This window comes from Kogia breviceps, chromosome 9 (assembly GCF_026419965.1).
Source record: "Kogia breviceps isolate mKogBre1 chromosome 9, mKogBre1 haplotype 1, whole genome shotgun sequence".
Lineage (NCBI taxonomy): Eukaryota > Metazoa > Chordata > Mammalia > Artiodactyla > Physeteridae > Kogia > Kogia breviceps.
Window position 1 is genome coordinate 87,759,467 of NC_081318.1, and position 26,502 is coordinate 87,785,968.

At 36.1% G+C, this 26,502-nt stretch overlaps 1 protein-coding gene across 4 annotated transcripts in view; it reads left to right on the plus strand.

Annotated features, from left to right (window-relative positions):
* Positions 1-26,502, plus strand: part of FAM185A (family with sequence similarity 185 member A) — a 66,046-nt gene that overhangs the window by 33,326 nt on the left and 6,218 nt on the right. For 2 of the 4 annotated variants that reach the window (XM_067042787.1, XM_059074962.2), the window contains exons 6-7: positions 7,780-7,875; positions 11,746-11,880. In XM_067042787.1, coding sequence (XP_066898888.1) covers positions 7,780-7,875; positions 11,746-11,880 — 231 coding nt within the window. Of the gene's footprint in view, positions 1-7,779; positions 7,876-11,745; positions 11,881-12,836; positions 14,236-19,042; positions 19,172-26,502 lie in introns of those variants that run through there. The other 2 variants (XM_067042786.1, XM_067042788.1) reach the window with 2 other exon arrangements.

Here is a 26,502-nt window from a genome sequence, read left to right on the forward strand (position 1 = left end):
TCAGTACGATATTGAATAGTAATGGTGAAAGTAGGATTCCTTACTCTTGTTCCCAATCCTAGTCTATAAATATTAGAGGGAATGCATTCATTGTTTTACCTTTTAGGTATGATGTTAGCTGTACAGGCTTTTTCTAGATGTTCTTTACCGGACTGAGGAAATTCTTTTTTATTATTAGTTTTCTGAAAGTTGTTTTCTTTTATTTGATCATGAAGGGTTGTTGAATTTTGTCAAATGCATTTTCTGTACTTATTGAAATGATTGCATGTTTTATTCTTTTTTTACTCTATTAATATGATCAGCTACATTGATTTTTGCATGTTAACCAACCTTGTGTTCCTGGGATAAACCGTACCTAATTATGATTTATTATACTTTTTATACATTGTTGGGTTTGGGTTGCTAATATTTTGTCAAGGATTTTTACATTCATGTTTATGATGAATGTTGATCTGGAATTTTTTATTTTGTAAAATCTCTGTAGGGTTTGCTCTTAGGATTATGCTGTCCTTATAAAATGAAGTTGAATAGATTCCCTCCTTTCTCTTTTCTAAACTTATGTAAGATTGGTATAATTTCTTCCTTAAATATTAGGTAGAATTCACCAGTGAAACCTTCCTTGCAAGTAGGAATGTTGTTGATAATGAACTAAATTTTGTTAATAGATATTCTGTTATTCTATTTCTGTTTTATCTGGTATTACATTTTGGTAAGTGGTATTTTGAAGGAGTTTGTCTATTTCATTAACTTGTCAAATTTGTTCACATAATGTTCATAGTATTCCCTTATACTCATTTTTATGCCAATAGGATCTATACTAATACTCCCTTCATTCCTGATATTGATATTTATATTCTTTTTCCTGATTAATGAGGCTAGACTTTATCAATTTTGTTGATCTTTTCAAAGAACCAACTTTTCACTTTGTTAATTTCTCTGTTTGTTTTCTAATTTATTGATTTTTGCACTTTATTTTGTTCTTCCTTTTATTTACCTTGAATTTCCTTTGCTCTTCTCTAGCTTCTTCAGGTAAAATGTTAGGTCATTGAATTTAGACTTTGTTAATATTAGTTTTTAAACGATAAGTTCTTTTAAGCAGTACATCCCCCAAATTTTGAAATGTTGCATTTTTCATTATTATTCATTTTAAAAGATTTTAAATTTTGCTTGTGATTTCATCTTTGGTCTGTACAAGTCTCTTGTTTAATTTTCATATATTTAAGATTTTTCTAGATCTCTTGTTTTTATCTATTTCTAATTAAATTTCAATCTGGTTAGAGAACATACTGTGTGTGATTTCAGTTGTTTTACATTTATTATGATTTATTTTATCATCCAGCCTATGGTTCTGGCCTAGTGCTACATGCCCTTAAAATGATGTGTAATGCAATGATTTTTTTGTTGTTGTTCTAGTTGTTGTATCAGTTGCTGAGAGAAGGGTTTAAAGTTTTCAACTAATTCTGTCAGCTTTACTTTTGGCTTTTGAATCTGTTATTTAGGTACATATGTATTCATGATTGTTATGTCTTCCTGATGAATTAAACCTCTTGTCATTATAAAATGTCTTTCTTTATCTTAGGTAATATTCTTTGTCTTGAATCTACTTTGTCTAATCATAATAAAGGCACTCTTTCCTTCTTATGCTTAACGTTAATAATAATAAAGGCACTCTTGTCATTTTATGCTAAATGTTAGTGTGGTGTATCTTTTTCTGTCCATTGACTCTCGATCGGTCTTTATGCTTAAAAAGCATCTTTTATACATAGCATATGGTTGGAACTTGCTTTTTAATTCATTTTTAGAATTCTGTGTTTTTTTTAATTTTTAAAAATTAATTTATTTTTGGCTGCATTGGGTCTTTGTTGCTGTGTGCGGGCTTTCTCCAGTTGCCGTGAGCTGGGGCTACTCTTTGATGCGGTGCACGAGCTTCTCATTGTGGTGGCTTCTCTTGTTGCAGAGCAAAGGCTCTAGGCATGCGGGCTTCAGTAGTTGTGGTGCGCAGGCTCAGTAGTTGTGGCTCGTGGGCTCTAGAGCGCAGGCTCAGTAGTTGCGGTGCACAGGCTTAGTTGCTCCGCAGCGTGTGGGATCTCCCATACCAGGGATCGAACTCATGTCCCTTGCATTGGCAGGTGGATTCTTAACCACTGTGCCACCAGGGAAGTCCCTAGAATTCTCTGTCTTTTAATTGGAGTTTGTAGTCCATTAGCATTTAATATGATTATTGTTATGGTTGGGTATTGGTCTACCATTTTGTTATTTATTTTATTTTGTCCCTTCTAGTTGTTTCTTTCTTCCTCCCTTGACTTCTTTTGCATTAATTGGATATTTTTCAGAATTCCATTTTATTTTCCTTTTGACTTTTTAGCTATACCTTTTTGCATTTTTTTTATTGACGTTTCCAGTGATTTCAATATAGAAATTTAACGTTTCTCAGTCTATTTAGAATTAATATTATGCCACTTCATATAAAATGCACAAGACTTGCAACCAGATAGATCCATATACCTGTTCTTGTTCTTTATAGTATAGACTATCTTATATCTACATATATTATAGATCCCTTAATATTGATTCATTGATATGTCTTTTGCTTTATATTGTTATATGTATTTTAAATAACTTAAAAGAGAGGAAAGTAATATTTTATATTTATCTAGATATTTACCATTTCCAGTGCTCTTTATTTCTTCCTGAAAATATGATTTTACAAGTGGTATCATTTCCTTAGCATTTCTTATAGTCAGTCCAAGTCTGCTGGCAATAAATTCTCTTAGTTTTCTCTCATCAAAAATGTCTTCATTTTGCCTTCTTTTTGGAATGATATTATCATTAGGTGTATAATTCTGAGTTGATTGATTTTTTTTTCTGTATGAATAAAATATAAACCAGAATAAAAGACAGGTAACAAACTAGAAAGATATCTGATACATATATATAAAATCTCCATCCATATGTACGTACAACAAATGAGAAGAAAAGGAACAATCAATGGGATGGGAACATAGATAAACATGAACAAGCAGTTCACAGGTGAAATAGTCTGTATACATGTACAATGTTGTTCCACGTTACTGCTAATCCAAAACATCTAAATATAAACAGTCATGATTTAAAACATTGATAATATCCATTGTTGAGAAAGTTATGGTGAAATAGAGATTCCTATCAGTTGTTAGTTCAAGTATGAATTGATCAACCATTTTGTAGGTCAGTTTGGAAACGTATATCAAAATTGGAAGTATCTACATATGCTTTGCTCTAGCACTTCCTCTTTTAGAACTTTATCTCAAGGAAATAATCTGGTAAGGACATAAAGATATATGCATGAGGGCATTTATCTCTTTGTTTATGATAGCAAAAGAGAGTGTACATTTTAAGTTGTTCCCAGTAAGAGAATAATTATAGTATGGTACATTCATGAAGTGAATATTACTCAGGCTTTAACAATACAGTAACCTAGCTCTATAGTATACAATATAGAAAGATATTCCTGACATTTTATTAAATGAATAAAAAAGAGTAAAACATTGTACTATCATTTCAAAATATTATGTATATTTTCATATCGAGCATTAATTCAGAAAAAGAAGGGAGGGAAAGAGAATGGGAGAGGAAGTGAGAGAGGAGCACAGCAGAAATCATCCAAAATTTATATAGAAATCAAAGCTGTTTAGATCCTGTGATAGCTTTCTTCCTTTGAATATATCTGGACCTAAGTCACTGATGTGTGGGAATACATCCCATTTCTACTGACAACTGGATCAGGACATGCCATACAATTTTTCAAGAACCCACTCGAGCTCTTTCATAAGTCAAAAAACATTGCTAAATTTTTTGTTTAATAATAGCATACTGCTTAAGAGGTGAAACAAACAGAAAGTTGACATAGTCTTTAAGCAAGTCAGCAAAGTCCTAGTTATCTATTTGGTGATGTGCTATTTCTCACTTTAGTAAACTGGATGGAAGCAACTCTATTACCCCTAGAAAATAGTAAGCAATCAGGGTCAATGAAAAGCTTGAACTACTTTAAGACAACAACTTTTTTCATTTCTATAAGCAACAATTGTATACCTAACTGTGTACATTACTGAAGCCTTAGAAAAAAGGGCTGGTTTCATTCGTAAATCTCTTTGTCTTAAATAGAATCAAATTTTACATTTTGTTTTTTTGGGGGAAAGAAAGCTCAAAACAAAATGTTTTGCTCTAGGAGCAGAAGATTTTATCTATAAAAGGCCAGATAGTAAAATTTTTAAACTTTGTGAGCTACATGGTCTATCTGTACTATGCACGTCTCTCACTTTAACGTGAAAGCAGCCATTGACAATATATGAACAAATAGTTGTGTCTGTGTTCCAGTAATACTTTATTAAGAAAAACAAGAGGGGGGCTCTAATTTGGCGACCCTGCTGTAGAGTCTAAAAACCATTGTTGTTATGATTCTGGAGGAATTTGGGGTTTGATGCCTTAATCCCAAAGATGACAAGTGGGTAATGTTTCTTTGAAATTTCTTGATTGATTGGTTTGTGTTTTCCTTAGAGTAAAAGATCTGCTGGAGAAAGTTGAAGGCAGCTCTGCAAATCATGACACCCTAATTAAAGTCAATTGAGTAACTTGGATTTTGAGAAATTGAGATCAGTAGAAGCAAAACAATTACAAAGAAACAAAAGGTGATTTAGGTACCTGAGAGGGAAATTTTTTAGATTAGCAGAGGCTTCAAAATATTGGAATGGATATAGAGAAAAGGCCATATAATAGTATCAAATTGGAATATTATGAGACTAGAGGTGATTTAGGTATTATACTATCTGATTTCAGGAAAATAGATTGTGTCATCTCCATGATTCTTTTAAGAAGAATATGTGTAATTATGGTCCTTTAATTCTAGTTTAGATAATATAATTGATAAGCTTCTTAGGTAGTCTCATCAGTCACTTGGATTTTGTAAATACATTCTAACCTACATCCCAAAACCCTGTTCTTCCTAATTTCCATAATACATATAGAGGTCTCTTAGAAGCTGAAGTGCTATAAAAAATTTGATTATGTATATCAAAACCCTGATTTTCCCTAGACTCATATTTTTTAAAATAATATCTTTCTTCTGGAATACCTGGTCATCTTCCATTTTTAAAAAGTCAACAGGAGAAAGCAGAGCTTGATAGTAGATAATGGTGGAATAGAAGTTACTCACCCAGCTTTACTTTCCTTGCCCTATGTTGCCTCTTTTGGAAGGCACTGTCAGAAGCTATATACTGATAATTATATCTTTTAAAAAAGAATATCTTCATAGGTTTTTTGGGGGGGTGTGGGGAGCAGTAGGGGTTGCCTTGTGTGTCTCTCATAAGCCCAGCCTCCTATATGCTATCTCTCTAACATAGAATAACTAGGCAGGACATTAATTTAGAAAACTTTCCTTGAAGTGACCTTAAAATTCTGCCTTTGCAAATCCTTTACATCTGTAAAATTTGTTCCTTGTTCTTGCAATTAGTGTAGCTTTGGAAGTGTAGGAATCAAGTTGCAGAAATCAAGAAATATCTTTTGTGTTGCTGTTCCTTAATTATCTACATGTTGACACTTGAGGTGAAATTTTAAAGATTCAGAAGAATTTTCTGAACGTGCTTGAACAATTTCAAGAGAATTCTCCCTTTATCTGAAGGAAAATAGATAAGTTTGGAATTTTAGCCTTTTGAGCTTAGCTGATATTCTTTGCTTAATAGCAGAGTATATATCACAAATATCTATTTATTTGGTTATATGTAGTTTTAGTTGGTAGTTGACATCAGTTTTTCTCTTTTGTCTGTGTAATTTTCCAGGAAAACTTAGTGGTCTCTGTCAGATGAACAAAATCTTTGTCCAAAATTGTGGTGATAGAAAACTCTTTGTGGGAGTTTATTCCAGTCACTGTCTGGACTAATAATTTTCTGTTTACTTCTTAATCTTTAATGCATATTTCCCTTAAGTCTTCCTCCAAGAGCTATAATAGAATTTTTCTGTTTTGTGAGTCTCCAATGAAGCCTTAATTTGACTCTTGATAATTAATTTTTCTTTCCAATCATTTGTATTATAGAATGCAAAAGAAAATTAGTATTTGTCTTGCTACATAACTTTTAAAATACCACCTTTGCTTTCTCTTTTGAAAACACATCTTGAGTTTTAATTTTTTTGACAGCCTCCAGTGTATGGGCCATGATTAGAGCTCAAGACCGATAACATGAGGATGTAATTAATTAGTGGCTTAGGATATAATTATTTAGGTGTTGTTTATGTCCCATGTGAAGTGGAAAAGAAATAAAAAGTATTGTTTATGAACCATATAAAAATCTTGTGGGTTTTTTCCCCCTAGAGAAAGCAAGAAATTAAACTGTTGTTTCAAATATTTTACTTTGTTCAATTTGGGGTAATAGACACTTTGTAGTTCACTTTTTTTATTGTAATATATTTTTACTTGACTTATTTAGGATGCAATAAGAGATTTTTAAAGGCGTTTCTCTTGGTGCCTGAGAAGAGAAATAGTCATCCTTGTCCAGCTATTCTGTCATTTATATCCAGTGACTTAACTTCCCAACTTCAGTGTTCGGTTTTGACACTTAAAAATTAAATACACTGGATCTGATAAATGGCATTTTGATTATAGGTTAGAGATAAATTATTATAAATTATCTTGAAGTCACATTTTAAACAGTTTCTTCCCAAGTTTTTGTCTTTGTTTAGAGTCATTTAACATTTATTGTAAAGAAGAATGTTGGCTTCTTTGTGAGTGTACGAATGTTTTTTCCTTCACATTTTGCAAAAAGTACAATGTAATTTTTGGCATTATTTTCACCATACTCCCTACTTGGTTTCTACTTTGAAGTAATAAAACCTCCTGATAAAATATACTTTTGAAGAGATCTCTCTAAAAAAATATGCTTTGCTCTTTTCAGGATAATCAGATAGAATATTGAACTGAAAGTTCTGTTGCTGTAGGAGAGGAGGAAAAAGGAGAAGCTACCTAGCACTGACTCTTCAACATAATTCTCTTCTTTATCTGACTGTCAGCTTTCCCTGGAACTTGAAATGTTAGCTGGTTGAAAACTGGGATCAGTGTTGACATAGGGAAATTTGAGTGTCAAATCAGGACCACCTTAATTGTAATTTTCTTCCCCTGACTTAAAGATAAGCTGTTCAATTCCAGAAACTTGAAATATTTAGATATTAACAAGCTTCACCCACTTTTCAGGTCATTCCTTCCCTCCCCCCCATCTCTGTCCCTCTAAGAGATGCAACAAAACCTTATCTAGAGTAATCTTTCACTATTTCACTATTAGCTACACTTTTTAGTACTAGCAAATTTGCTAAAAGGAGAAAATATAAGAGTTTTGATTTTTGTTAACTTCGCTACTACTTATATGTGACTGTATGTGAAATAGAGTTCTTTAGTAAATATTGAAAGTTGATAATAAGCTAAATGTATCAATGGTGCTCAATGGTCTTGGCTGTCATTGCTTGTGTACTGTCCTTCCTACACATTAGGTTTTAGAGTAAACATGTTTAGAGTTAAGTTTTGGAGATTACTACAGGCATAGGAATTTTCTTATTAGTTATCCAGCTGTAGATTTCTAGATTTCTGATTCTGTTTTCATTTTAAAGCAAAAGATGATATAGTTATAAGGAAAATACAAAACCTTGCAGGACTCTTAGCTTCTTATCCTAATGCTGAAGTAGAGCGTTTTATTTCAAGTTTATAATTTCAGTTACTCAAATAAGATGATTATGCTTATAGTTCTTCCTTCCTCCTAGATTCGTCTTCTGGATGTCTAAGTGCCTCGACTTATCAGGGTGCCATAGATGTTTATGTCAGCCAACTGGGAAAAGTGGAATTGAAATCCCATAAAGGTTAGCCAAGTAGAATGTTTTATTTTGACATATGGTGTAAGGGAGGTTTTATGTAACATTCAGGAAACAGATGGTCAAATTATCTTATCTACACTGACATAGAAATTTCAATAAAAATTTTCTCTGTTAGAACCTGATTTAAAGACTGGAATACTAGCCCTCTGGACCAGTGATCTTTGAAACTTTTGGAACAGATGACCATGAAGACTATCTTTCCTTTTTGTAATACAAACAAAAATGTTATAATTTATTGACTGTTATTGTGGAATTTTTTAGTTATTGTTTGGGTTTTTTCAGTTTACTTTTATGTCGGAAATAGAATATTCTTTGGAGGGAAAGTGCTCTCATACATTCTTTTGGAAGCTTTCCTGCTAACTTGTAAGAGGACCTTCTCAGACCATTACTCTAGAGTAATACTTTTAAAAGCATGATCCTGCAATAAAGGTATCACCAAAAGGTCCTCTAAAGTGATTATTGACTTAGTCTCTTGTAATATCAGGCTTATGATGTGTCTCTATAATGTTATTTCTAATACAAATAGCTTATTCTAAGAGTCCAAGTCTTTCATTAATAATTATACACTTTTTAATCATCTGAAGGCTGAATAGACAAGTCTTTGTGTGCATGCATGCACATAGGTGTACACGTGCATGCTGGCAAGTGACTTGGGTATTTGGAGTAGCTTGGCTATAGTGGCTTAAGTGACCTGGGTTCAGAAAGTTAAGGACCATAGCTCCGTATAAAAAATTTTTTAGAGAAAGTCTGGGAGCTCTTGGTTATGGGCCAGAACAAGGCTATGTGTATAACAAGGAAAATACCTCCACAAAGACTAGTTGTTCCTGCTGTTAGTAATTTCTTTGCCATGTTGGCAAAGTTTAAGTACTTTAAAGTTTAAATTTTAAATACTTTAAAATTTAAAGTTTTAATACTTTTTAATAGCTTTTTGTCCAGTGAGGCTCTCTTGTCAATGTCAAAATAAAACTACAAACACAGACGTCTGAAACTGAAGTTATTGCTGAGACACAGGTATTTTTTGATTTCTCAAGATCATATTTTTATTCCTTTTAAATAGGATAATATTATGTTCTCACTAAATTTCTAAGAGCTTCAATAATACTATTCAGGGTATTTTGTAAATGTCAAAAAAAGTCATATAATTGCATTCTTGTATTATGAAGACCCAAGGAGAATAAACATTACTACATTTCATGTAACTAGTAACAGAGTAAAAACAAAGTTTTGAATAGCAGCTCTTACATGAAAATTATTTCCTGTTTTTTATGGATGGGCAAAAAAGTAAAACAAACAAAAAACATTGCTAATCTTCATCCACTTGAATTATTTTTAACTATTATTTGGATTGTTGTTCCAGTAACTTATTGAAATGGCATATGATGTTGCAAGATTTGATTGGGATTACAATTTTGTGTTTTCTCCTGTTGGGACCATGATACTGGCAGGAGCTTAAAGATAACTGAAAACAAAGATTACTGTCTTAATTCAGGTCTCTAATTCTCACTACACTTGAGAACAGTAACTTTCTGGAGTGATGGAAAGTTATTCAGGATTCTATTGCTTAATAGTTAGTAAAGACATCTGGAATCCTTTCCAACTCTGCCACTGTCTTGCTGTAGGGTTTAAGAGCCAGCTACTTGAGTCTCTTAGGCTGTCCTTTCAGCTCCTATGGCCATTTTGCCAAGTGAAAAAGAATGTCACAATGCTTGTTTCTTCTCTTCCTATGAAACTTAACACAGTGACCTTATTCATTCATTCAGAAAGGCTGTGTTATGGCCAGAGAGTCAGAACTGCATCTGAGTACTGACTTTTCCACTTAAAAATTGTCCTTGATAAAGCCATTAATCTTAATATATAGTATCCCTTCAATAAATGATGCTGTTGTATTAGTTCACTTTTTAATTTTTTAAAAATGGTATTGATGTCAATAACCATGAAGCAATTTTTTGTTTTGTTTTGTTTTGCGGTATGCGGGCCTTTCACTGTTGTGGCCTCTCCCGTTGTGGAGCACAGGCTTTGGACGTGCAGGCTCAGCGGCTATGGCTCACGGGCCCAGCCGCTCCGCGGCATGTGGGATCTTCCCGCACTGGGGCACGAACCCATGTCCCCTGCATCAGCAGGTGGACTCTCAACCACTGCGCCACCAGGGAAGCCCCATGAAGCAGTTTTTGAAGTGAAAAGAGGTTGAAGACATACAGGAGCTCTGCTTTCTAAAGAAGATAGTCTTAGAGATGGGACATTTGGGAAAGCTTTCAATTCATGAGAACTCTTCATTCACAAATAGGCATGGAGTTTTAATAGTGATAGTTTTTGCTTTTTAAGGATGTGGAGAGAGATGGGGATAGAACTATCTGCATTGCTTAACATTTTTAAAACTCTGACAAATTTGAGATCCCTTATTTAAGAACAGAAAAGAAAGATGTTCACAAAATTATTACATTTGATGTATTTAGAGATAATGTCTTAGAAAAAGTTTTTAAAATTTGTTATTTCCTACTTTTTAAAGTATGTTTGGTAGAAAAAACATGTATCTTCTATTCCTCCTGACATTTTCTAGGTTTGTTTTTGTTTTGTATTTTCATAAAGCTCTCATATCTGTTTTTATGGGCAACTCCTGTTAGTCATTTACATTTAAACCCTGAAAAGCAATTTGTTTTTTAAATAAGATAGACCAATTGTAGTTATGTGCTTTGTTCCCCCCTTTTTGAATAGTAAATATGGAACTTCATCAGTCTTAACCCCAGATTTCCAGCCCCCATTAGAAAGGCTGAGAAGATATGGAATTATTTAGTGAAACTTAACCTGATGTTAACCAAACTAGAAAGCACACAAAGACCCATAAATAAATGCCTTCTAAAAGGAATCTTTACAACATTCACAATGGATGTCATCCTGACCGTCTTTGTCCACAGAGTTGGGGTTACTGTTTTATGGGAAAGGCCTCTCTTATTTATTTAATATATGAGAAATAGAGAAAGAAAAACTCTTGAAACAGGAGTGTACTGGTGAGTTTGCGCTGCAAGCCACATAATTGTTTTGAAAAATGATTCCTTCCTAACAGAGTACTTTTTCATATTTTGTCCTTTAGAAGTTGAATTATTGTAAGATTGTAGATGAAATAAAGTGGAGTATCTTGCTTCAGGTACCCCAAAAGTCTGTAATCCATTAAAAAGAAACATTAGTCAGTTGAAATTTAAATATTTCCGTTTTAAATTTTTGTTACTGCCCTCTCCACACCCCCAACCAAACAAGGTACCACTGAAAGCACAAGAGCTCAGGGTTCTGGTTGTATTATAATGATCAGTGAGGTTACAAGTCCTGTAATACAATGAGGTAGCAGTGTATGAAACCAGACAGTGGTTAAGAGCATAGGTTTGTTGTCATTGAAATGGATCTTGATTCCAGCAGTAGCTGTAGTGGAAACTTGAGCAAGTTCTTATCTGTAAAATCGGAATTATAATAATAGCTCATAAATTTGAGAGAGAAATTAAAAGATAATATAATGAAGGTGTTTGGCTCTTACTAAATACTCAATTAATGGTAAATTCTGTCTATAAGCTGCGTGTGTATTAAACTCTTCACTTTTCTGGTATTGGATGAGCTGACTAGGGCTATTGGCAAAAAGAGAAATAGTAGTTCATGATGTCCTAATGACTCATATTCTTGACAGAAGATACTGTGAATGCATTGGGAATACCTGGGAGTAAGGAAAAGGTACAGCTACTTAAGTAAAATAAGCTGATGAGTAAAGACAGTGTATCAGGAGCAATGCTACCTGTTCAAACATTTTTTATAATAGGCTCTAGTACTTTTTATTTCTTTGCATTAATAAGCTCTCCTTTAAATTTATCACAGGATCTGTTCTTGTCAAGGTTGCATCTTCTCTTCAGGCTTATTTACAGTTATCAGGGAAAGCGATTGATGTGAACTCAGAAGTCCATGTTGAAGAAATGGATGAAGCTCATAAAGATGATGGTATAATAATTACTGGTAAGGAGGCTGCATTTTGCTATGTAAGATGAATAGTCATTGTCCATCTGTGTGTAGAAATATGCTATATTTAACTGAAGTTTTAGTCTTTATTCCTTTCCATTGTCACATGTTGGTGTTTGACACTTTTTTCTTCCAACTGCTTATCAATAACACAATTGCAGACATTCAGTTTGAAGCACTCACTATTCCTGGATAGTGAATAGTCATTGGACAAAATTTATTTGAAAAACTTCCCTATCAAAGAGATATTTGCAGGCTTCCCTGGTGGCCCAGTGGTTGAGGGTCTGCCTGCCGATGCAGGGGACGCGGGTTTGTGCCCCGGTCCGAGAGGATCCCACATGCCGCGGAGCGGCTGGGCCCATGAGCCATGACCGCTGGGCCTGTGCGTCCGGAGCCTGTACTCCGCAATGGGAGAGGCCACAACAGTGAGAGGCCCGCGTACCGGAAAAAAAAAAAAAAAAAGAGTTATTTGCACACTCATATTCATAGCAGCATTATTCACAGTAGCCAAGAGGTAGAAGCACCCCAAGTGTCTATTGATGGATGAAAGCAAAAATGAAATGTGATATATAAACATACAATGGAATACTGTTCAGCCTTAAAAAGGAAGGAGATCCTGTCACATGCTACAACATGGATGCACCTTGTGGACACTATGCCAAGTGAAATAAGCCAATCACAAAAAAGACAAATAATGTATGATTGCATTTATACAAGATATCTAAGGAAACAAAGTAGGGGGAGAGGAAAATGAGTTGTTCAGCAGGTATGAAGTTTCAGTGTTGCAAGATGAAAAAGTTCTGGAGATCTATTGCACAACAATATGAATATATGTAACACTACTAAACTGTAAACTTAAAACTAGTTAAAATGGTAAATTTTATTTTATGTGTTTTTTACCATAATCAAAAATCTGAAAACCATTAAAAAATTTTTTTTCTTTTCTGGCACAGCTGCTTTCTAACTCTTGGACTTGAAAATCAACTACAGTTGACCCTTGAACTACAGGGAGGTTAGGGGCACTGGTCCTCTGCCCCAGGGCAGTCGAAAGTCCACCTGTAACTTACAGTCAGCCCTCCATATTTGTGGTTAGATTCAACCAACTGCAGATCGTGTAGTACTGTCGTATGTATTTATTGAAAAAAATCTGTGTATAAGTGGATTCGCATAGTTCAAACCTGTGTTGTTCAAGGGCCATCTGTAAATACATATATTACAGTGTAAGATATAAAGTTAATTTGTATGATTATAATAAATAGGAGTTTGACTTGGTATTATGCACATTGTAAACTTGATCTTTTAGTACAGCCTGACCTTTTACTACAAATTCTCAATTCCAGAAATGTGAAGAGTTTTTCCACATTTTTTCTAATTACCTATGGATGTATTAAATGGCTGATACTACTTTTAAAAAATATTTATGATATGGATAATATATTTATATAGTAAAAAAAAATTAATGCTGGCAAACTTTTTAAAATCTTAACCAGAATGACATTGAGAAGGACATTGAAATTACCATGAGGTTTTGATATAGCAATCTATGTATATATACAAGATTGTTTTAAGTTTCTGGTCTCTTAGTTTCAAATGCATTTCCAATATCCTGAATTTGTACTGTCCTCACGATTGCTGGTTTTGATATCATATTTGTGTGTGGATGATTTCCTACCTTTATTCTATGTTTGCCTTTCCCATTTGTTAGTTTTCTTGTTTCTAATTGTGGCCTTTTCTTTTCTGCATACAGAAGTTCCTTTAGCATTTGTTGCAAAGCTGATCTGGTGGCACTGAATTCTCTTAACTTTTGCTTGTCTGTAAAGCTTTTGATTTCTCTGTCAAATCTGAACATATGTATCTTAAGTATATCATGCCACTCCCCTTGGCCTGAAGAGTTTCTGCTGAAAAATCAGCTGATAATTGTATGGGGATTCCCTTGTATGTTATTTGTTGCTTTTCCCTTATCTTTTAATATTTTAAAAGATTTTTTAAATTTTCTCTTTGTCTTTAATTATTATCAATTTGATTAATAGGTGTCTCAGTATGTTCTTCCATGGGTTAGGAAGACTGTATGGGACTCTGATTCCTGGACTTGAGTGAGTGTTTCCTTTCCCATGTTAGGGAAGTTCTCAGCTATTGTCTCTTCAGATATTTTCTCAGCCCCTTTCTCTCTCTCTTCTTTTGGGACCCCTGTGATGCAAATGTGGATGCATTTAATGTTTTCCCAGAGGTGTCTAAGATTGTCTTTATTTCTTTCATTCTTTTTCTTTTATTCCTTTCTGCAGTAGGGATTTCTACCAGTCTGTCTTCCAGCTCACTTACTCGTTCTTCTGCCCCATTTATTCTGCTATTGATTCCTTCTAGCATGTTTTTCACTTCAGTTATTATATTGTTCATCTCTGTTTGCTCTTTAAAGCTTTTAGCTCTTTATTAAACATTTCTTGTATCCTCAGTCTGTGCACCATTCATTTCCCGATATCTTGGATCATGTTTACTATCATTACTTCTGAATTCTTTTTCAGGTAGATTGCCTGTCTCTGCTTCATTTAGTTTTTCTTCCATGGTTTTATCTTCTTCCTTCATCTGTGACGTATTTCTCTGCCATCTCATTTTGTTTAACTTCCTCTGTTTGTGGTCTCCATTCTTCAGGCTTCAGGATTGTAGTTCTTCTTGGTTCTAGTGTCTGCCCCCTGGTGGGTGAAGTTGGTCCAGGGGTTTGTGCAGGCTTCCTGGTGGGAGGGGCTGATGCCTGCCTACTGGTGGGTGGAGCTGGGTCTTGTCCCTCCGGTGGGCAGGGTTGTGTCAAGGGGTGTGTTTATAGGTGGCTGTTTGCTCAGGACGACTTTAAGCAGCCTGTCTGCTGATGGGTGGAGCTGTGTTCCCACCCTGTTGGTTGTTTAGACTGAGGTGTCCCAGCACTGGAGCTTGCAGGCTGTTGGTGGGGCTGGGTCTCAGTGCCAAAATGGTGACCTCCAGGAGAGCTCACGCTGATGAGCGTTCCCTGGAGCGTCCACCACCAGTGTCCTTGACTCCACAGGAGACCCTTCATAACCCGCAGGTAGGTCTGGCCCAGGTTTCTATGGAGTCACTGTTTTGCCCTGGGTCCCAGTGCATGTGAAAACTTGTGTGCATCCTCCAAGAGTGGAGTCTCTTGTTTCCTCAGACCTGTGGAGCTCCTGCACTCAAGCCCCACTGGGCTTCAAAGCCAAATGCTCTGGGGGCTCCTCCTCGTGGTATCAGACCCCCAGGCTGGGGAGCCTGACATGGGACTTGGAACTCTCACCCTGTGGGAGGACCTCTGCAATATAATTATTTTCTAGTTTGTGGGTTGCCCACCCAGTGGGTATGGAATTTGATTATATTGTGAAAGTGCCCCTCCTGCTATCTCGTTGTGGCTTCTTTGTTTTTGGGTGTAGAATATCACTTTTGGTAGGTCTTAGTCCGTTTTGTTGATGATCATTCAGCAGTTAGTTGTGATTTTGGTGTTTCCGTGAGAGGAGGTGAGCTTAAATCCTTGTACTGCACCATCTTGTCTCCAGCCCAGAGGACATTGAAATTAAAGTGTGTACGTGCACGTATGCCACAGGCTTACCCATGAGATAGTCTCAAGAAAAAGAAAGTGTGGTGGTGGTGTGTGGTTATGGTGGCAGTGGGGTGTCTTCATAAGATCAAGTTTCACAATTATTAACAGACACTATATTAAATCTTGGCAGAGAGTAAAGATTATTTGGGGGAGGGAGTATTTTTTTTTCTCAAAAATAAAGTAATTTATTTAATGACCAAGAAAAAAGATCAAGTTTCAGTTTTAAATATTCATTTTATATATCGTAAAGGTTAAGAAGGCAGTCTTAAAAATCATAGAATATTAACAAAAAGTATAGCAATAATAAAAATAGCACCTGTACACTTTCAGATTAACTCAGTGCCAAATGGGCAGACTCTTAGTTATGCAGAGAAAATTTGATGAAAATAAGTGTATTAAATGTGGTAAGAATCAATTTCTTGTGATCTGATATCCTGAATTTGATAGGGAGCCAATAGTTACCTTTTTTGGCCCTGGTAATGTAAAGTAATAATACAAATTTGTTTAATAATGCTCTGAATGATAGCATAATCAAATTATTTTACATAAGTTAAGAACATTTGAATTATAAATTATTTTTTCATTTTTCATTGTGTGACTCATAGAATCATATGCCTTTTTGAAATTTAGACTTAGTTTAAGTTGCACTTCAAAATCCTGTTCCCATCATTTCAACCATTAAAAAAACGACCTTATTAAATCCTCTAAGAACAGTTACTAGTCCTGTCATTGGATAAAATCATTATCTGCGGACCTGATCTCTTTATTAAGTCTTGCCCATTTCCATTCCACTAAACAGGTACCACCTCAAACTTAATATATTTGAAAACAAATACTATCTTTTCCTAGCCTATTCCTTTCCACCTGTCATCTCTATTTTCCTTTATTTGTTCAGTCAGTCCCTCAGCAAACATTTATTGAGTCGGGTACTGCTAGAAACTAGGAGTGCAAAGATAAGATAATAAAGTATGGTCTCTCTGCCATCTGAGGAGGTTACATCCTAGTGAAGCAAGACAGACAAACCAGTGAATACAATACAATAAATGTTATAATAAAGGTATGTACGTGGTAGTGTGAGAGCATGGAGGTGGCTCATCTAAATTCTACTAGCATTGTGAGTTTGAGGAAGTGAGACAAGTCCAATATAGCTAGAGTGTAGCGAGTAAGGGGCACAGTGGCATAAAAGGAGGCTGGAGAGTTTGAGAGGGATCGGATCATATAGGGCAGATTTGGCTTTTATACTCAGTGCTTTGCAAAGGCACTGAAAGGTTTTAATCTGGGGTTCATATAATCAGATCTGTGGATTAGAAAGATCACTGAATGTTGAGTGGGGAAAAATTGGAAAGGACAATGGTGGATGAAGGAAAAGTTAATTTTAATTAGCAGGTTACTGTAGTAATTCAGGAGAAAGAGTTCAGTGGCCTGGACTCCACAGTGATCTATTTTAAACTAAACAAATGAATAAATAAGCCTTGGATAAATTTTGGTGGAAAAAATTGATATAGGTTTACCTCATTTTATTGTACTTTGCTTTATTGCAGTTCACAGATACAATTTGTGTTTTTCACAAATTGAAGTTTTGTGACAACTGTGCATGGAGCTTGTTTATTGGCGCCATTTTTCCAAGAGCATTTCCTCACTTTGCATCTCTGTATTTCATTTTGATAATTCGCACAGTATTTGAGACTTTTAAAATTATTATTTGTTTTGTTGATATGTGGTCAGTGGTCTTTGATGTTACTGTTGGCAGTTATTTTGGGGCACCATGAACGATGTCGCCCATATAAGACATCAAACTTAATTGATAAATGTTCTATGTCTTCTGACTGCTCTACTGATTGGCTGGTCCCCTGTTTCTCTCCCTCTCCTCTGACCTCCCTATTCCCTGAGACACAACAATATTGAAATAGGCCAGTGAATAACCCTACCATGGCCTCTAAGTCGTCAAGTGAAGGGAAGAGTTGCACATCTCACTTTAAATCAAAAGCTAGAAATGATTAATCTTAATGAGGAAGGCATGTTGAAGCCAAGATAGGATGAGAGTTAGGCCTCATCCAGGTAGCCAAGTTGTGAATCCAAAGGAAAAGTTCTTAAAGGAAATCAAAAGTGCTACTCCAGTGAACACGTGAATGATAAGAAAGCAAACAGCCCTATTGCTGATATGGAGAAAATTTTAGTGGTTTGGATAGAAGGTCAAGCCAGCTACAACTTTCCTTTAAGCCAAAACCTAATCCAGAGCAAGGTCCTAACTCTGTTCAATTCAGTAAAGGCTGAGAGGGATGAGGAAGCTGCAGAAGAAAAGTTTGAATCTAGCAGAGTTTGGTTTAAGGAGGTTTAAGGAAATAAGGCGTCTCCATATCATAAAAGTGCAAGGTGAAAGCAGCAAGTGCTGATGTATAAGCTGCAGCAGGTTATCCAGAAGATCTAGCTAAGGTAATTAATGAATGTGACTTCACTAAACAACAGATTTTCAATGTAGAAGAAACAGCCTTATATAGGAAGAAAATTCTATCTAGACCTTTCATAGCTAGAGAAGAGAAGTCAGTGCCTGGCTTCACAGCTTCAAAGGACTGAATGACTCTCTGCTTAGGGGCTAATGCAGCTGGTGACTTAAAGTTGAAGCCAGTGTTCATTTACCATACCGAAAATCCTACATGCCTTCAGAATTACGCTCAATCTACTCTGCCTGTGCTCTATAAACAGAACAACAAAGCCTGGGTGATAGCACATCCGTTTACAACATGGTTTAGTTGAATATGTTAAGCCCACTGTTGCTACCTATTGCTCAGGGAAAAAAAACAAAAAAAAGATTCCTTTCAAAATATTACTGTGCATTGACAATGCAGGTAGCCACCCAAGAGCTCTGATGGAGATGTACAGTGATATTAATGTTGTTTTCATGCCTGCTAACACAACATCCATCCTGCAGCCCACAGATCTGGAGTAAATTCGACTTTCAAGTCTTATTATTTAAGAAATACATTTTGTAAGGCTCTAGCTGCCATAGATAGTGATTCCTCTGATGGCTCTAAGCAAAGTGAGCTGAAAACCTTCTGGAAAGGATTCACCATTCTAGATGCCACTAGAACGTTTTGTGATTTATGGGAAGAGGTCAAAATACCAACATTAACAGGAATTTGGAAGAAGTTGAGTCCAACCCTCATGGATGACTTTGAAGGGTTCAAGACTTCAGTGGAGGAAGTAACTGCAGATGTGGTGGAAATAGGAAGAGAACTAGAATTATAAGTGGAGCTGGAAGATGTGACTGAATTGCTACAATTTTATGATGAAACTTTAATGGATGAAGAATTGCTTCTTATGGATGAGCAAAGAAAGTGGTTTCTTGAGATGGAATCTAGTCCCAGTGAAGATGCTAGCAGATTGTTGAAATTATAACAAAGGATTTAGAATATTACACAAATTTAGTTGATAAAGCAGCAGCAAGATTTGAGAGGATTGGCTCCAATTTCGAAAGAAGTTCTGTGGGTAAAATGCTATCAAACAGTATTGCATGCTACAGAGAAACAATGAAAGGAAGAGTCAGTCAATACAGCAAACTTTGTTGTTGTCTTATTTTAGGAAATGGCCATGTCCACTCCAGCCTTGAGCAGCCGCCAGCCTAATCAGTCAGCAGCCATCAACACTGAAGCAAGACCCTAGACCCTCCACCAGCAAAAAGATTATTAATTGCTAAAGGGTCAGATAATGGTTAGCATTTTTTGTTTTACTCTTCATAAATTTTTATTATATAAACAATTTATAAAATTTTAAATTATGCTTGTAAGTGGATGCTGTGAGGAAGATGCATGCTTACCTCATTGGTTATTATGAAGCTCCTTAGGCCATTTAATTATTTTTCTGTTATTTGTTACTATATCTTATACTCTAGCCCCTATTTCCTAAACTAGGAAGGACCAAATTTTAGAGCAAAGTTTATTTCCTGCCCACAGTCCAAGAATCTAGGTACTGATCAGCAGATTTCTTTTGGAGAGTAGCACATGATGTACAATGAAGTTGGGCCCCAGATGGATCTGTAGGTTTTCTCTGATATTAGATTAAATCCATTAAAGTAATAGTACAGAGGGACTTCAGATAAAGACAGCAGTCTCCTGTGGAGAGAGCTGTATGAACAAGTTATTGGGTTTAGGGAAACTTTTATGTTTCATTTTGATTCCAAAACTGGTGCCCCAAAGGCCACAGACCTTATTTATCAAGTGGATGGAATAATTTGAGGCCTAGAAAATTAAAGCAGATTGCTTTTTCTATGGAGATTTCCAATCTGAAACCCAAATTTAGAAGTAATAAGGAAATTTATATGTGAGCTGTTATAGGCAGCTGAGCTCAGCTCTTTTGGGCCTTCCTTACATTGCCTGTGAGGCATAGAAACAGAAATACTCTCACTGCTAAGAGGTCTGGATTGTATCTGTAGCATGATTTCTGCAAGAAACCATGCCAATAAACTTTAGTTCCTGGGGCTCAGGCTTCCCACAGGGTTTGATGTGTCAGCCCTGTAATTTTATTTAATTTCCTGCTCCATGGTTTCACTTGTTGTTGCCGTCACTGATAAGTAACTGTGTGTTGCATAATTCTTTTTTTTTTTAATTTTTGAATTTTATTTTATTTTTTTTATACAGCAGGTTCTTATTAGTCATCAATTTTATACACATCAGTATAAACATATCAATCCCAATCGCCCAATTCATCCTAACCCCACCCCTGCAGCACTTTCCCCCCTTGGTGTCCATACGTTTGTTCTCTACATCTGTGTCTCAGTTTCTTGCCTGCACACCAGTTCATCTGTACCATTTTTCTAGGTTCCACATACATGCGTTAATATACGATATTTGTTTTTCTCCTTCTGACTTACTTCACTCTGTGTGACAGTCACTAGGTTCATCCAGGTCTCTACAAATGACCCAATTTCATTCCTTTTTATGGATGAGTAATATTCCACTGTATATATGTACCACATCTTCTTTATCCATTCGTCTGTCGATGGGCATTTAGGTTGCTTCCATGACCTGGCTATTGTAAATAGTCCTGCAATGAACATTTGGGTGCATGTGTCTTTTTGAATTGTGGTTTTCTCTGGGTAAATGCCCAGTAGTGGGATTGCTGGGTCATATGGTAATTCTATTTTTAATTTTTTAAGGAACCTCCATACTGTTCTCCATAGTGGCTGTATCAATTTACATTCCCACCAACAGTGCAAGAATGTTCCCTTTTCTCCACACCCTCTCCAGCATTTGTTGTTTGTAGATTTTCTGATGATGCCCATTCTAACTGGTGTGAGGTGATACCTCATTGTAGTTATGATTTGCATTTCTTTAATAGTGATGTAGAGCATCTTTTTATGTGCTTCTTGGACATCTGTATGTCTTCTTAGGAGAAATGTCTACTTAGGTCTTCTGCCCATTTTTGGGTAGGGATGTTTGTTTTTTTAATATTGAGCTGCATGAGCTGTTTATATATTTTGGAGATTAATCCTTTCTGCACTAATTTGTTTGCAAATATTTTCTCCCATTCTGAGGGTTGTCTTTTCGTCTTGTTTGTAGTTTGCTTTGCAAAAGCTTTTAAGTTTCATTAGGTCCCATTTGTTTATTTTTGTTTCTATTTCCATTACTCTAGGAGGTGGATCAAAAAAGATCTTGCTCTGATTTATGTCAGAGAGTGTTCTTCCTGTGTTTTCCTCTAAGAGTTTTATAGTGTCCAATCTTACATTTAGGTCTCTAATCCATTTTGAGTTTATTTTTGTGTATGGTGTTAGGAAGTGTTCTAATTTCATTCTTTTACATGTAGCTGTCCAGTTTTCCCAGCACCACTTATTGAAGAGGCTGCCTTTTCTCCATTGTATATCCTTGCCTCCTTTGTCAGAGATTAGTTGACCATAGGTGCGTGGGTTTATCTCTGGGTTTTCTATCTTGTTCCATTGATCTATGTTTCTGTTCTTGTGCCAGTACCATATTGTCTTGATTACTGTAGCTTTGTAGTATAGTCTGAAGTCAGGGAGCCTGATTCTTCCAGCTCCGTTTTTTTCCCTCAAGACTTCTTTGGCCATTCGGGGTCTTTTGTGTCTCCATACAAATTTTAAGATTTTTCGTTCTAGTTCTGTAAAAAAATGCCATTGGTAACCTGATAGGGATTGCATTGAATCTGTAGATTGCTTTGGGTAGTATAGTCATTTTCACAATATTCATTCTTCCAATCCAAGAACATGGTATATCTCTCCATCTGTTAGTATCATCTTTAATTGCTTTCATCAGTGTCTTATATCTGCATACAGGTCTTTTGTCTCCATAGGTAGGTTTATTCCTAGGTATTTTATTCTTTTTGTTGCAGTGGTAAATGGGGGTGTTTCCTTAATTTCTCTTTCAGATTTTGCATCGTTAGTATATAGGAATTCAAGAGATTTCTGTGAATTAATTTTGTATCCTGCAACTTTACCAAATTCATTGATTAGCTCTAGTAGTTTTCTGGTGGCATCTTTGGGATTCTCTATGTATAGTATCATATCATCTGCAATCAGTGACAGTTTTACTTCTTCTTTTCCAATTTGTATTCCTTTTATTTCTTTTTCTTCTCTGGTTGCTGTGGCTAGGACTTCCAAAACTGTTGAATAATAGTGGTGAGAGTGGACATCCTTGTCTTGTTCCTGATCTTAGAGGAAATGCTTTCAGTTTTTTACCATTGAGAATGATGTTTGCTGTGGGTTGGTTGTATATGGCCTTTATTATGTTGAGGTAAGTTCCCTCTATGCCCACTTTTTGGAGAGTTTTTATGATAAATGGGTGTTGAATTTTGTCAAAAGCTTTTTCTGCATCTATTGAGATGATCATATGGTTTTTATTCTTCAATTTGTTAATATGGTGTATCACATTGATTGATTTGCACATATTGAAGAATCCTTGCATCCCTGGGATAAATCCCACTTGATCATGGTGTATGATCCTTTTAATGTGTTGTTGGATTCTGTTTGCTAGGATTTTGTTGAGGATTTTTGCATCTATATTCATGGGTGGTATTGGTCTGTAATATTCTTTTTTTGTAGTACCTTTGTCTGGTTTGGGTAACAGGGTGATGGTGGCCTCATAGAATGAATTAGGCGTGTTCCTTCTTCTGCGATTTTTTGGAAGAGTTTGAGAAGGATGGGTGTTAGCTCTTCTCTAAATGTTTGATAGAATTCACCTGTGGAGCCATCTGGTCCTGGACTTTGTTTGTTGGAAGATTATAAATCACAGTTTCAATTTCATTACTTGTGATTGGTCTGTTCATATTTTCTGTTTCTTCCTGATTCAGTCTTGGAAGGTCATAGCTATCTAAGAATTGGTCCATTTCTTCCAGGTTGTCCATTTTATTGTCATAGAGTTGCTTGTAGTAGTCTCTTAGGATGCTTTGTTTTTCTGTGGTGTCTGTTGTAACTTCTCCTTTTCATTTCTAATTTTATTGATTTTAGTCCTCTCCCTTGTTTTCTTGATGAGTATGGCTAATGATTTATCAATTTTGTTTATCTTCTCAAAGAACCAGCTTTTAGTTTTATTGATCTTTGCTCTTGTTTTCTTTTTTTCTATTTCATTTATTTATGCTCTGATCTTTATGATTTCTTTCCTTCTGCTAACTGTGGGTTTTGTTTGTTCCTCTTTCTCTAGTTCCTTTAGGTGTAAGGTTAGATTGTTTATTTGAGATGTTTGTTGTTTCTTGAGGTAGGCTTGTATTGCTATAAACTTCCCTCTTACAACTGCTTTTGTGGCATCCCATAGGTTTTGGATCGTCGTGTTTTCATTGTCATTTGTCTCTAGGTATTTTTTGATTTTCTCTTTGATTTCTTCAGGGATCTCTTGGTTATTCAGTAATGTACTGTTTAGCCTCCATGTGTTTATATTTTTTACGGTTTTTTTCCCTGTAATTGATTTCTAATCTCATAGTGTTGTGGTCAGAAAAGATGCTTGATATGATTTCAATTTTCTTAAATTTACCGATGCTTGATTTGTGACCCAAGATGTGATCTTTCTTGGAGAATGTTCCATGTGCACTTGAGAAGAAAGTGTAATCTGCTGTTTTGGGATGGAATGTCCTATAAATATCATTTAATCTATCTGGTCTGTTGTGTCATTTAAAGCTTATGTTTCCTTATTAATTTTCTGTTTGGACGATCTGTTCATTGGTGTAAGTGTGGTGTTAAAGTCCCCCACTATTATGGTGTTACTGTCTATTTCCTCTTTTATATCTGTTAGCAGTTGCCTTATGTATTGAGGTGCTCCCATGTTGGGTGCATATATATTTATAATTGTTATATCTTCTTCTTGGATTGATCCCTTGATCATTATGTAGTGTCCTTCCTTGTCTCTTGTAACATTCTTTATTTTAAAGTCTATTTTATCTGCTTTGAGAATTTCTACTCCAGCTTTTGTTTGATTTCCATTTGCATGAAATATCTTTTTCCATCCCCTCACTTTTAGTCTGTATGTGTCCCTAGGTCTGAAGTGGGTCTCTTGTAGACAGCATATATATGGGTCTTGTTTTTGTATCCTTTCAGCAAGCCTGTGTCTTTTGGTTGGAGCATTTAATCCATTCACATTTAAGGTACTTATCCATATGTAGGTTCTTATTACCATTTTCTTAATTGTTTGGGGTTTGTTTTTGTAGGTCCTTTTCTTCTCTTGTGTTTCTCACTTAGAGAAGTTCCTTTAGCATTTGTTGTAGAGCTGGTTTGGTGGTGCTGAATTCTCTTAGCTTTTGCTTGCCTGTAAAGCTTTGATTTCTCCATCGAATCTGAATGAGATCCTTGCCTGGTAGAGCAATCTCAGTTGTACGTTCTTCCCTTTCATCACTTTAAGTATATCATGCCACTCCCTTCTGGCTTGTAGAGTTTCTGCTGAGAAAGCAGCTGTTAATGTTATGGGAGTTCCCTTGTATGTTATTTGTCCTTTCTCCCTTGCTTCTTTCAGTAATTTTTCTTTGTCGTTAATTTTTGCCAATTTGATTACTATGTGTCTCGGTGTGTTTCTCCTTGGGTTTATCCTGTATGGGACTCTCTGTGTTTTCTGGACCTGGGTGGCTATTTCCTTTCCCATGTCAGACAAGTTTTTGACTATAATCTCTTCACATATTTTCTCAGGTGCTTTCTCTCTCCCTTCTCCTTCTGGGACCCGTATAATGCAAATGTTGTGTTTAAGAGGTCTCTTAGGCTGTCTTCATTTCTTTTTGTTCTGTTTTCTTTATTCTGTTCTGCAGCAGTGAATTCCACAATTCTGTCTTCCAGGTCACCTATCCATTCTTCTGCCTCAGTTATTCTGCTATTGATTCCTTCTAGTGTAGTTTTCCTTTCAGTTATTGTATTGTTCATCTGTTTGTTTGTTCTTTAATTCTTCTAGGTCTTTGTTAAACATTTCTTGCATCTTCTTGATCTTTGCCTCCATTCTTTTTCCGAGGTCCTGGATCATCTTCACTATCATTCTTCTGAATTCTTTTTCTGGAAGGTTGCCTATCTCCACTTCATTTAGTTGTTTTTCTGGGGTTTTATCTTGTTCCTTCATCTGGTACATAGCCCTCTGCCTTTTCATCTTGCCTGTCTTTCTGTGAATGTGGTTTTTGCTCCACAGGCTGCAGGATTGTAGTTTTTCTTGCTTCTGCTGTCTGCCCTCTGGTGGATGAGGCTGTCTAAGAGGCTTGTGCAAGTTTTTTGATGGGAGGGACTGGTGGTGGATAGAGCTGGCTGTTGCTCTGGTGGGCAGAGCTCAGTAAAACTTTAATCCACTTGTCTGCTGATGGGTTCAGCTGGGTTCCCTCCTTGTTGGTTGCTTGACCTGAGGCCACCCAACACTGGAGCCTACCTGGGCTCTTTGGTGGGGCTAATGGGGAACTCTGGGAGGGCTCATGCCAAGGAGTACCTCCCAGAAGTTCTGCCGCCAGTGTCCTTGTCCTCACGGTGAGACACAGCCACCCCCCGCCTCTGCAGAAGACCCTCCAACACTTGCAGGTAGGTCTGGTTCAGTCTTCTATGGGGTCACTGCTCCTTCCCCTGGGTCCCGATGTGCACACTACTTTGTGTGTGCCCTCCAAGAGTGGAGCCTCTCTTTCCCCCAGTCCTGACAAACTCCTGCAGTCAAATCCTGCTAGCCTTCAAAGTTTGATTCTCTAGGAATTCCTCCTCCCATTTCCAGACCCCCAGTTTGGGAAGCCTGACGTGGAGCTCAAGAGCCTTCACTCCAGTGGGTGGACATCTGTGGTATAAGTGTTCTCCAATTTGTGAGTCACCCACCCAGCAGTTATGGGATTTGATTTTATTGTGATTGCGCCCCTCCTACTGTCTCATTGTGGCTTCTCCTTTGTCTTTGGATGTGGGGTATCTTTTTTGGTGAGTTCCAATGTCTTCCTATCGATGATTGTTCATCAGTTAGTTGTCACTGTATGTTGTATAATTCTTAAAGTGATTTACAATATGTGCTATTCTGAGATCAAAAGAAAGCATTTACCTACTAAAAAGTTGTGCACAGTGTGTATTCTTTGGGATGCATTCTCTAATCCTTATGAGATCCTTGATTCTAAGTTTCATGGTCTACCCATATATGGCAAATTGGATAGGTGGTGAATACCTTAGATAAGATATTTCTGGGAATAACTTGACTGCTCTGTTAAGTTTTAGACTGCGTTCATCAACTTAGATATGAAACCTCACCATTGTATATCAAGCCATTTTTAAGACCAAAAATGCATGTGGTACAAAGTCTTTTGGTCTTAAAAATGCCCCAGTTTAGATGATTAGAGAGTACTAGAGATAAAGTATGTTGTCAGCCAAATGATTGTTGTTTGTCATTGTCTGCATGGTAGGGAAGGTGGTATTACTGGGTTCACTTTATTTTAGTCAAACTGGAAATGTAAAGCATAATAAAAATAAATTCATTTGGTATCAAAATAAACTACCAAGTCAGAAGAGAGTTCTTGGCTTGTTTGTAGGCTAGTACTTATACATTTAATGGTATTGTGATTTATAATGGAAAACGGGTTCATTGGTTGGAAAAAATGTTGAAATGGGACCAAGC